We start from the raw sequence: 12802 nt of genomic DNA, 5'->3' as shown, positions 1-12802 counted from the left end.
ATTAAGAGTGATTAAAAGTAGATAATGAAAGATTGAACCTGTGATAGGTGCTCAAGAATATATCAAACCAACTGATGTCAGAAAAAATCATATCTTCACAATCATGTAGGTGAATTTAGTCGTTTGAGTTAAGACTAAGAAAGATTCAAGCAAGAAATGCCCAAATATTATATTGGAAAAGGTAGTTATTAAAACACATCAACTTACTAAGAAGAGGAGCAATGAGATTATCAATAATTAAAGTAGTATGATTTCATTATTCATTTTAAGGATTTCCACTTTACTCTAACAACATAGAATCATGTTAGATAATTTCACCTAAATAAATAATAATAATAAGTCATTTTAGGCTGGTATGAAGTGTTATGACAAATTTCTCAAAATAAATCACACTCATTGATAACCAAGAACTATCAACTTGCTGAGAGAATAAAATTGCATGAAAAATAAATAAACTTTTTTTTTTTAAATTTAGCATGATAACAATTAAATGTTTAATAATTAATGTAATACTTGTATGTGTGGCAGGTTTGATATATGTAAGATTTATGCATTAAGTGAGAAGCATAAGCGTTTAAGAGAAAAGATAGGAAGTAGAAAAAAGAAGCATCACTTGTAAAGAGAGTTTGTGTGAGTTTGAGATTTTATTTTATAAAATTATGATTTTGATATTATAAAAATCTAATTTTATGTGACAAATTTCCAATTCATTTTAGATTAACTTATAATCTTCTAAGTAAGTAAGGTTAGAAAGGAAAAAAAAAATCTTACAGAATATAAATTCCAAGTTATATTTAAGACTATAATTTTTGGACAACAACAATAAAAGAGCGACAGAGAGGGTAATTAGCAACTGTATACTCAATATATAAGCATAAAATTAAACTTTAATCTAAAGCATTAGGCCAGAGCTCTTCTTAAGAGAAGAAATCATTCTTTCTGAAGTTTCCTTAAAAGTGGGAGAAATCACATTAGCTAGAAATTTTTTAGCTAAGTAACAACTTTTAATTGAAGTTAAATACACAAATCTTTCTATTCCATAGTGGGGTTAAGGTTTTTGTTGTCATACCCAACAAGGAAGGAGGCTAGCTATTAATTGAAGCTGACAAGAGTGAACCTTTTAAATGATGGAGTTAGTTAATGAAGATTTTAGGAGGAATTTTAATGCATGGAGAGGAGAGAGAATGGATAATAAAGTTTGATGATAAATATAGAGGAGACTAAAAAATTGAAAAAAAAAATTTGAGAAAGAGAGAGAGAGACAGAGACAGAAGTTCAGGTAAAGTGTGTATAAGATCCCACGACCAAGTAAAATGAAAGAAAATTTATGTAGACATACTAACAATGTAAACTTTGGATCTTAATCCCTCAATATAATGTTGTTTATAAAGTTTTTTTTTTTTCAAATTACTGGTAAATAGACTAAAAATGATTTTACTTCTCCTCCATCAAGCTCAAAAGGCATTTACTAAGTTTAAGAAGTTTGATGCTTAACCTATCTTAAAATAGATTAACCCTTATCTTGTTTCCACATTAAAGCATCACAATTTTAAGTAAATAGAAATTGTATGATATGTACGTGAAATATTAAGTATGCAAATAAATAAAAAATGTTTAGTATGAGGTGATATCGAAAATCCGTTAATCATAGTGTTGCGAAGTAAAAATTATTTCATATAGACACTGCAGCATGCAGAAATGTATGTGGTGTCTGACCTACCTCTATTTTCTTTATTTTTTTATTTTGAATGTTTTGATAGATCTGACACTTTTTTAAGCGATAATTTCTATTTGCGAAGTGCAAGGTGGAGACTTTTTTTCTTCCTCTCAGCACTGGCACATAATCATAATAAGCCGGGAAGAGATGAAAGGAAGTAGAGTATAGAATTTGCAGAGAGGGAGCAGAGATGGAAGCAGATCCGTTCCTGCAGAGCTTTGATTCATCTGATCTCCAGATCGCGAAGGAGTTCCTGACGAACTGGCTGCCTTTCGTTACCAAGGATCTCTGCGGTGGTTGCGCGGCCTCTATTCGTGACCGAATCAAATTACTCAGTCCAGGTTCCCACATCCGATTCTGCTACATTTTCGACTTATTCCTTATATTTTGGAGTTTATCATTTCATTCTCCTCTGATTGGTTATGAATCTCGGTTTTGTATGGTAGATGAGCAGAATCAGGAAGAACACCAAGCAGAAGAGGCTGGTGGCGGGGTTGGGGTTGAAGAATCGGGCTTAGGTGACGGTGAGGATGGATCTGGTGTAGCAGACGGGGTTGATGAATGCTGTGAAGCTTCGTTGGATGGATGGAAGCATATCAAGGCCACGGGTTGGGATACAGATCCAGCGACGGAGTCGCCTAAGGTGCGTATGTCCTGGGCGGATGAGTTGGAAGAAGAGGAAGAGGAGGAGGCGAGGAAGAACAGTTTGGAGTATGGGATGGAAGACGGGAAGGGAGAGATGAGGCAGAAGAAAACCGGGCTTTCTAGAGAGCAGAGAGAGCGGATACGATTTACTGGCGTGGGAAGGAAGAAGGATTTTGTTTGTCTTGAGAGGGTAGATGGAAAGATTGTGAATATTTTGGAGGGCATTGAATTGCATACTGGGGTTTTTAGTGCTGCGGAACAGAAAAAAATTGTGGATTTTGTGTATGAATTGCAACTGAAAGGGAGGAATAATGAGCTGGGAGGTAAAGATACTTCTTCTCCAAAGCTTTTTTTTTTCATGGATATATTTTTTCTCAATTTAGAAATGCAATTGCCACTTTTTCCTTGCAATTGAATTTGTTGATTTGAGAACTTGTCAGCCCGGCTTGCTTATGTTAATTTTAGTTTATTTTTGCTTTTTCATGATTGCATTGTCCTTTTATGTTAACATTCCATGATTGCTAATTACCTGAAAAATTTAGAAGTAATTTTAATATAAAATGAAATTTATACTGAATACATTGAACTTTTTGAAAGGATCTGTAACCCGATGGCTGATGAAGAAGGTTGTTTCTCCAAGCGTATGGTTTTGAGCCACTTAATTTACACAATTTATCTCACACGATTAAAACAAAACTTGAGTTATCGAATCCTTTGCTCCTATATATTATTTTATTTGTTTTTTTTTTTTCATTTATAGTTTTCTTGCAACCATCATTATTGATGTTCAGATTTGGAATGATGAGATCAGGCTTTGTGCAGAGAGGAGACTGCAGAATCCAGCTAATTCAAAAGGGTTGAGATGATCATGAGGACTAAAATGAATCAATCTTGTTGGATAATCTAGAGATTCACTTTTAATTCCTTTTAAATCAGGAGGCCTCAAAGAGAGATGGATTCAAATTCCTCAAAGTTCTCTTTTTCAGTTTTGTTACGTCACATTTATATTTGTTTAGGCTAAAGAACCCTCTTCAAAAAGTGCCTTCTAATTAGATCTTTTCTTCCTTGTTGATGTAGAAATTATCTGATTTAGATATGTGGATGTGCCATTACTTATTGGTCACTTCAAAAATCAACAATACCAATGTTCACGTCATTGGGGTTGTTGGAGCTTCCATGATGTGTCATGATTTGATTATTGGGAAAGTTTTGGACATTCTTACGAGGCTTACATTGTTCTCTTACCAAGTCTTGTCAAAATTTTATAACTTCAATCCCTATTTTTTATTTGAGCCAGACCAAATGTTTCAAGTTGCTTGACGATGTTGGTCGAGCCATAGGATTGATTTTTAATTACTATGAAATACTTTGCAAATGCTAAAAAAATTCTACCAAAATATCTTTAGGGTTTCTACTTGGAGGCATCCCAAGGAAGCTCATTTTGAAATGTTCCTTGGATTTCCACCCATATGTTTTCATAGGTATTCTATTTGATTCTTTATTTTCACAATTTCGACATTTTCAAATTCTCCTTGGATTTCCACCCATATGCTTTCATATGTGTCCAATTTGATTCTTTATTTTCACAACTTCAACATTAAATCGTGTAAAGATTAAAGAGATTGTGTTCTTTAAAGTTTTAATAGTGTAATTTCTCTTTTTAATAGTCTAATTTCTCTATGTAAATTGTGAGCAATGGTGATTCTTATATCACATTATTGAGATAAAAAAAGGAAGTTATTGTATGTCCATAGGCTTGATTGGTTTGTCTATTAAACACCATATAAATGAGATTTAAGATTTTAAAAACTAAAATAACTGATTATAATTAAGATTGTAGTAGATTATGATTAGTTTGATTTTAGAATTATATCAATAAGCTTGTTTTTGAATTTATAATACAATATTAGGGTAATTTTTCCTAAAATTATCATTGAATTTAAATTTTTTTTGTTGATTGTTTGTCATAGTGTTTATTTCTTTATGGGATTTATTTAAAAGGTGGATTAGAAAAATCTTTAAGTGTGTCCATATGAGTGCATGGTAGCGCGCGCATGTGCACATGCACTGACTAAATTTTACTGATCCAAGCCTAGCTAAATTCAAAATTGATCTAAGTTAGGCTTGCCTCATTATTTTGCTTCTTGAGTAATAGCCAAGCTTGATTTGATCCCAAAATTAATTAATTTTCAAGTGATATTTGATCTTCAAGGTAAATTCTATCCGTAATTAGATTTTATATTTACATTTTGTATCTTATATTTTGGAATTTAAGAGTTTGTATGTATATTATAAGGTGGGATATACCTTTTATTTGCTGCAAATCATTAGATTTTTTCACTGAGAAGACCTTTCATATTGATAATGCAACAGTTTATTGAGGCTAGTTTTAATTATTTTGCATAGGAACAAAGATATCCATGAAGTTGGGTATTTCTTATTTAGAGGACCCTTAGATATAATCCTCTCCCAATAAATGCTTTAAAGGAAAAGGCTAAAATGACAACAAATGTTTGCCTATTCACTACACCCAATTGCACCTATTTTTTAGAACATACTATGCCAACTTTACTAAATGGATTAGCCAACAATCCCCAAAATAAATTATTTAATGTATTTTCATTGAGTGGTTATAAGTATATTAGTAGTTATTTCACAAGAGGTTTTTATTAATCTTTCATTTGTCACAACTCGTTCTTTGCATAACTTACCTTATGATGATTCCATCATAAGGTATGTTATCAAGTATTATAATCATGCTCTAATCAGTTGCAGTTCCCGAATATTCTACTATGATCTGATTTTTTTTTTCCTCTTATCCTCCAAAAATAATGGATAATAAATACTTTAAATAACTTTTGGTAGTGAATAGAGAGTCAGGATATATGTCTAAGGTGGACTATTCAAATTAGTTCTTTGCGCAACTTACCTTATGATGATACAATCATAAGGTATGCTTTTAAGGAATATAATCATGCTCTAATTAGATGTAGTTCCCGAAAATTCAACTAGAATCCTTTTTTTTTCGTCTCATCCTCCTAAAATACAACAAGAACAATAAGCCTTTATCTCACTAATTGGGGTTGGCTACATGAATTCTTTTTCTCCATTGCGTCCTATTGAGTGTCATATTTTCATTTAATTTTAACAGATTAAGATCATTTTTAATATAATATGCCTAAGTCTTTTTAGATGGTTAACTTAATCGTTCCTCAAAGATTTCTTCCGAAATTCATGACCACAATTCATGATAACAAATTAACTAGCCAAGTTAAAAGTCATTTGGTTTCTAAGTGAATCCAACACCATTTAAGAATTTCACACAAGAATCACATAAAAATGCAAAACAATTATCCCTACACTTCCACAACAAAGGAGAGCAAAAAATCTACTCACTATGCATGCCAAATTCACCAACACAAACATTATATTAAGAACAGATCTCATGCATAGAAGTCTCGCAAATGTTTCTGAAAGAATACAAACAAAAATTCAATATATTTATCTCCTTAAGATTCTGAATTTGCAGATGAATTACAGGCTCTCTCACAATCTTACAATCTTTCTTGAAAACTTTCTTTAAAACTTCTTACTGATCTTCTTCCTCTAAATTCCTCCCTTTAGAATGACAGAAAGTCAAGTAAAATGCCCAAGGCTTTTCGTAATCAACCTTTTTATACTTCTCCTGGCGGACCGAGGGCTATGAACAGCTCGAACTGCCAATTTACGGGTTCTGGCGACTAGGAACCCAGTGTCTGGCGACGTCTAGGTGCTGGTGTGTGACGCCTAGGCGTTGTTTCTTTTCGTGCTCTAGGGATTTTGGACGAATTATGGTCTGCTTGAGCGCCTGAGCATCGCTGACCCAACACCTAGGCACTACATGTCTGACACATATACGACACTTACCTGGCACCAACATTCAACGCTCTCTAGAAATTACACCAATTTGGGTTTGGACAAGCGCCTATGTGCTACCGGCCCAACGCCCTAGGTGCAACTAGCTCGACACCTAGGTGCCACCTGCCCGACGCCTAGGTGCCATCGGCACGATGCTTTAGGCGCCATACCACACTTTTTCTCTGATTTGATCATTTTGAGCCCCATCCAATCCCTTTTTTCTGCAACCTACAAAACAGTACAAAAATCCTTCTCAAAGCACAACATAATCATATAAAATGCAAACAATTAAAGTCATTTTATACACAATTTAAAAGCACATCAAAATCCCTCAAACTTGAAGGTTTCTTGCCTTCAAGTAATAACAAAATTTTGCCATTTGATCTTGTAGAACAGTTAGAAGGGGGTTTTCATTAGTGACCACTTGCAATAAAACTTCCAAGGATGCATAGATAATGAACTAACGCTTTTGTTGAATTATTTCTTCACAGTTGCTTCTTGAACTTTGAACTCTTAAAATGTGATCTAATATCATATTTTTTTCAAGAGATTTAGTAGATGCTAAGTTAATACAAAGAAAGATGTGAAATTTTACAAGTTTAGCCATTCATTGATTTTAGTTGATCTGTTATTGATTCATAAACATAAAAATTGAATCGAATAAGGAATGTTGCGTGAGTTTTTGATTTCAAAAGAGACAATAGTGAAATCAATTTTTATTTGAGTTTCTCTCCATTCATTCATCTGTTCATTCTTTCTCTTCTCCTTTTTGCTTTTCTGTAGGATTTACTTCTTTTAATCCCATAATTGGATAGATAATCTATTTTTTCATACACATCATAGAGGATTACTGTATCTGGATTTGCCCTTTAATGATTTTGAATTCTACTAATATTTCCATAAATTAAATTACCCCAACATTCCCTTTCCAATTAATATTTATGAAATACAATATGTTAACATAAAACTCAAATTAAATGGAGGCAAAATTTTCAAGAAAATGCCCATCCAGTTGCAATTAACTTACCAAATACCCAAATCTCATTAAAATTCAATATGTTGATTGAATAAACATTTGTTGAATATCAAAGATCAATCTACAACTAATTCAGTTTAATTCAAGAAGAACCATGTCATCTATCTATGTATCCTCTTTTTTTAGGTTTTTATGTTCCCAAAATCATCCCCACTTAAGTCAACAAAAACCGAACTTTAGAAACCCCCCCCCCCCCCCCCCCCCCCCTCTCTCTCTCTCTCCCCAAGCACCAACATCTTAGGTGCAATAGCATAAACAAAATAGGAAGAACGATATTGCAAAAACATGTTCAACATGTAAATCAAATCAACATGAAACAAGCATATATGAAAGTATAAATGACCCACAACATTGTAAAGAGCACAAACATCAAATTAACTTACAATTAATCAGAGCAGTCCATATTAAAATACATCAAATAATAGTCCAAATGCATAATGAAAATTAAACAACATCAATATTGAACTTCACTTAACATCAACACAAATCACATTACACAAATAACATTAGAATCCAACAACAAAAATGAATAGCAGCAGCAGTTAGTCAAGTCAAAACAGACAGGAGCACTCAAGAAGCAACCATATCAATCGTTCGCTTCTTCTTCCTCCTCCTGGTCTTCTTCCATTGGCCGGCGGGCATTCTAATAAACCGTATGCGGAGTGTGTGTGGGAGAGATCAATGGATCCGACCCTCGTAACCATTGATTCCTCCTCTACATTTCCAGTTGTGCAGCCTGAAAATCAGCGATCTGATCGAATTGGCTCTTATTTTGCCAATATATTTGAAACACACGGCCCGCCAAATCGTATACCTCAGCTTGAAGATAGATGTATCCTCTTCGAGCGTATCAAGAAGTTCGACGATAGAAGCCATAAATGTAGAAGGACGAAGTATAGAAGCAAAAGAGGAAGAATGGGAGGAACTCACACCATGCTCAAATCAGGAGGTTCGACCATAAACCCCTATATTCCTTTTGGAAATAGGCTTAAGGGGTTGTAGTTGTTTCTCCAAAATCTCATAAACAACACTAGCATGGATACACAAAGCAAAAATCCTGGAGGGGTGGCCAAGTCTATCCTCCTTTCAACATATTTCGGATGGACTGATTAATCCAAGAACATACATCAATTCTCTTGTTGGATTGATAACAAAAATTCAAAGCTGCCCTCTCTCGAGTGACTTCATTAGGATTGGTGGAAGGTAGAAGTTTGGCAGATATGAAATAATGCCATGTTTTGGATTCAACTGTTAATGCAGAAGAAGGGAAATTGATTTTCTTTTCGTCTCTCATCTTCCACACCCTCTACCATTCGTCAAAAAGGTGATTATTCGCTCCAAATCTGAATCCATAGGAGTGAAATTATAGAAAAAGTTATTGGGCTTATCGGTCAAATGGTGCATGCCATTAATTCAAATAGAAGAAAAATCGACCTGATTTCCCCTTAAGAAACACAGAATCGGACGTGGATTCAGGCAGGTTCGCATAGAATTCTTGCTTGACGGGAATCACAACAATGCCAGTTTAGCAGAAATTCTCCCAAATGAATATAGATTCCACAACACCTTTCAAAGACAAAATTCCCCTCTTAGGAATGAACTTCTTGGATATCAAGAAACCAGTATATCTTTCTTCAGCTTTGACACTGACAAATTTCTTGCTATTGAAGGAAGTTTTAGACTTTCTCCCTTTCCTTTTAGGCGCCATAGCAAATGAATATGTAAACAACCAAATAACAATGAAAATCACGGGTTTTGGTAATCAATGTGCAAATTTCCACGATTCAATAGAGAAAATCAAAAGGAAACCCTAGAACTCACACTCGAAACCACAAATCTTCAACAATAACAGGAAGAAATGAGTTAAAGGTAGCAATGCTTACCTAATGATCACTAGATCCACTCCCTTCTCCATGGAAGTCAAGCAAAAAATGAAGTTTTGGAGAGCCCTAGGTCGGACAGCAGGAAGAAGGAGAAAATTTCGGGAGGAGATCAAGTGATATGATGGTGAAAAGCGAAGAAATTTGCTTTTATTCAGATATGGGTCCCTAGGCACTTAGGTGTTGGCGCTTAGGCATCGGTTTAGATCTAAAATTAACAATAAGGCGGCGCCTAGGAACCACACTCTCGAGCCATTGCCGCTTAGGCACCCAAGGGGCGACGTTTAGTCGTCATGCTCAAAATAAACCCAGCTCAACAAATAACATTCAAAACCTCAAAAATCACACTATAATCAATCAAATCACATCAAAACATAATAAATAAATGAAAATAAACACAATAATACTGAAAATACAATAATCACACTGATAAACTTGAATTGCCTCCCAAAAAATGCTTAATTTATTGTCCTCAGCTTGACAAAGCAGATCCTTCAATTGGGTTGACCCAAAGTCAAAATCTCTCTAAATTTAGGTTTATCTACCTCTAAATACAACTTAAGGCTTTGTCCATTAACCTTAAATATCCTTCCACTTTTTTTTATCAGCGATATCAGCAGCTCCGAAAGGGTAAACCTATAATATAGTAAATGTTCCCGACCACTTGGATTTAAATTTTTCTGAAAATAATTTCAATCGAGTGTTATATAACAAAGCCTCTTATTCAAGCTCAAATTTTTTTCTAAGAATCTTTTGATTGTGTCATTTCATCTTTTCCTTATAAATTCTGGTATTTTCATAAGTTTCTTCTCTAATTTCATGAAGTTCATTTAACTGTAGAAGTTTTTCTGCGGCACTTTTCATATTATAATTAAACTCTTTAACTTCCTAAAATGCATTATGCTCAAGTTCTACAAGCAAATGACATGTTTTTCCCAAATATGAGCCTATAAGTAGACATTTCTATAAGAGTTATATAAGCGGTCCTATAAGCCTATAAAGCATTATTGAGTCTTAAATCTGAATCCTTTCTATTAGGATTAACTTTCTTTCTAGGATTCTTTTGTTGATACATCCGCTAAAATGTTAGCTTGAGGGTGATAGACGGTGGATATCTTATGTGTTATCTCATAGTTTTCAACTGATGTCTTAATCTTTTTGTTTCTAAAGTGACTCCCCCCATCACTGATTATTGCCCTAAGCATTCCAAACCTGTAAAATATATTATTTTTCAAATACTTGGAAATGCTTTGAGCCTCACAATTCAAGAGAGTGACTGTCTCTATCCACTTTGAGACATAATCCATAGCTGCCAAAATATAAATGTTTCCTAGGGAACGTACAAAAGGGCTCATAAAATCTAAACCCCAAACTTAAAAAATTTCAACTTCTAAATTGTAGTTTAAGGGCATGTCCTCTCTTTTAGATATATTTTCTACTCTTTGGCACCTATCACAAAATTTTATTGAATCATTTACATCCTTAAAACGAGTAGGTTAGCAGAATTCTGCTTGTAAAATCTTTGAAGCAGTCCTATAAACCCCAAATTGCCCCCCAAATTCAAAATCATGACATTTCTTAATCACATCACGAGTCTCTTCTATGGGTAAGCATATCCTAAGAATATGGTCCTTACACTTCCTATAGAGGTATGGGTCATCCCAAAAGTGATATCTGACATTATGAACAAATTTCTTTTTTTGATGATATGACAAATTAAAGGGTAAAATGTCACTAACAATATAGTTCATAATATCTGCATATCAAGAAACACTCATATCAGATATAATGAGGAGTTGCTCTTTATGAAAGTTTTCATTAATTTCATCATCAATGTCAGAAAACCGCCCTGATCAAGCCTAGATAAGTGGTTCGCTATTTGATTTTCAGATCTCTTTCTATCCACCACTTCGATATCAAACTCTTGTAATAATAAGACCCATCTGATCAATCGAGGTTTTGCATCCTTTTTAGAGATTAAATATCGAATTGTGGAATGGTCGGTGAAAACAATACATTTAATTTTAATCAAATAGTGCATAAACTTGTCAAAAGCATATACTATAGCTAAAAGCTCATTTTTCAGTAGTAGCATAATTGATTTGGGCATCATTAAGGGTCTTTCTGAAATAAAATATAGCTTTAATGACCTTCTCTCTACATTGTCACTAGCATCGCACATAAGCTCAAATGGACTTTCTCAATCAGGTGAAACAATAATGGTTGCAATGACTAATTTTTCCTTTAGAGTGCTGAATGTAGTGAGACAATCCTGATAAAAAAACACAAGTGGGACTTCCTTTTCTAATAAGTGACAATAGGGGTTTCTTAATCTTGGAGAAATCCTTAATATAGTGCCCTATAAAACCCAACATGGCCTAAAAAGCTCCTACACCTCTCACAGAAATGGGCGGAGGAAGTTTTTCAATCACTTGAATCTTTGTTGGGTCAAACTTTCATTCCTCTCTCAAAAATTTTGTCCCAAAACTATACCATCTATAATCATAAATTGACACCTCCCAATTTAAATGAAATTTGTCTTCCCACATCTCTGTAAAACCCTAACAATGTGTTATAGGTAAGTATCAAATGTAGAGTCATATATTGAAAAATCATCAATGAACACTTTTTTACTATTCTTAATCAAGTCACTGAATATGAAGATCATGCAACGCTGAAAACTGGCAGGCGCATTGCACAGTTCGAAGGACATCCTCCTAAAAGCAAAAGTCACATAAGGGCTTGTAAATGTTACCTTATCCTGATCCGCAGGAGTTTTGTGAATCTGATGGTACCCTAAATAACCTTCTAAGAAACTGAGAAATGAATAATCAACTAGTCTATCCAACGTTTGGTCAAGAAAGGGTAAAGGGAAATAGTAATTCCTAGTGGTAGAGTTTAATTTTCTATAGTCAATACAGATTTACCACCCAGTTACATTTCTAATTGGTATTAACTCGTTTTGCTCATTCTTTACAACAGTCACCCTAATTTTTTAGTGCAAAAAGGATATTACTAACCCAAAAACTTAATGAAATGGGGTAAATAATGTCTGCATCGAGTCACTTCATTATCTCCTTTTTTACAATTTTTTTCATAACAGGGTTAAATCTTCTCGGAGTGTCTGCCCTGGGTTCATGCTTTTTCATAAAGATCCTATGCATACACAATGAAAAATTGATCTCCTTGATGTTTGCTAAAGTCCATTTAAAAGCATTCTTAGAACTTCTCAAAACTCTAATTAATTTCTCCTCTTGTAAACTACTGTTGACCTCATTTTTGTGAGGTCTTCTCTTCTCCTCTTTAGGAGCCTAGGATCTAGCTCTAGGAGTTCCTATTGACCGTCTTAGAAAACTAGAATTGAGACTCACCCTTTTAGAAATTCTAACCACTTCCTATTTTTCTTTGATGTCCTGCATTTATGGCACAAGACCATCGTCTTATAGACGAGTGGTTATGGGTTATTTTGCGAAGACTCAGGGAAAAAGTTCCCAATAGGACTCCAAGCCTTAGGAAAACATTCGTCATGACTTTTTCGTCACATACACACACAAAATGCACATAATTCAATGAATTGCACGAAATCGGACTTCAATTAAGCCTAAAGGACGGGTGAAAATGCGAACT

At 34.1% G+C, this 12802-nt stretch overlaps 1 protein-coding gene across 1 annotated transcript in view; it reads left to right on the top strand.

Annotated features, from left to right (window-relative positions):
• Nucleotides 1–1809: 1809 nt before the first annotated feature.
• LOC110028850 overlaps nucleotides 1810–12802 on the top strand; it is a 32726-nt gene continuing 21733 nt past the window's right edge. Inside the window, exons 1-2 of the mRNA XM_020730867.1 lie at nucleotides 1810–2058; nucleotides 2164–2685. Of these exons, the coding sequence (XP_020586526.1) occupies nucleotides 1908–2058; nucleotides 2164–2685 (673 nt within the window). The 5' untranslated portion in view covers nucleotides 1810–1907. The remainder of the gene's footprint in view (nucleotides 2059–2163; nucleotides 2686–12802) is intronic.

Source organism: Phalaenopsis equestris, unplaced genomic scaffold (assembly GCF_001263595.1).
Source record: "Phalaenopsis equestris unplaced genomic scaffold, ASM126359v1 Scaffold000533, whole genome shotgun sequence".
Classification (NCBI taxonomy): domain Eukaryota; kingdom Viridiplantae; phylum Streptophyta; class Magnoliopsida; order Asparagales; family Orchidaceae; genus Phalaenopsis; species Phalaenopsis equestris.
Note: the sequence above shows the minus strand (reverse complement) of the source record. Positions and strands in the feature narration are given on the sequence as shown.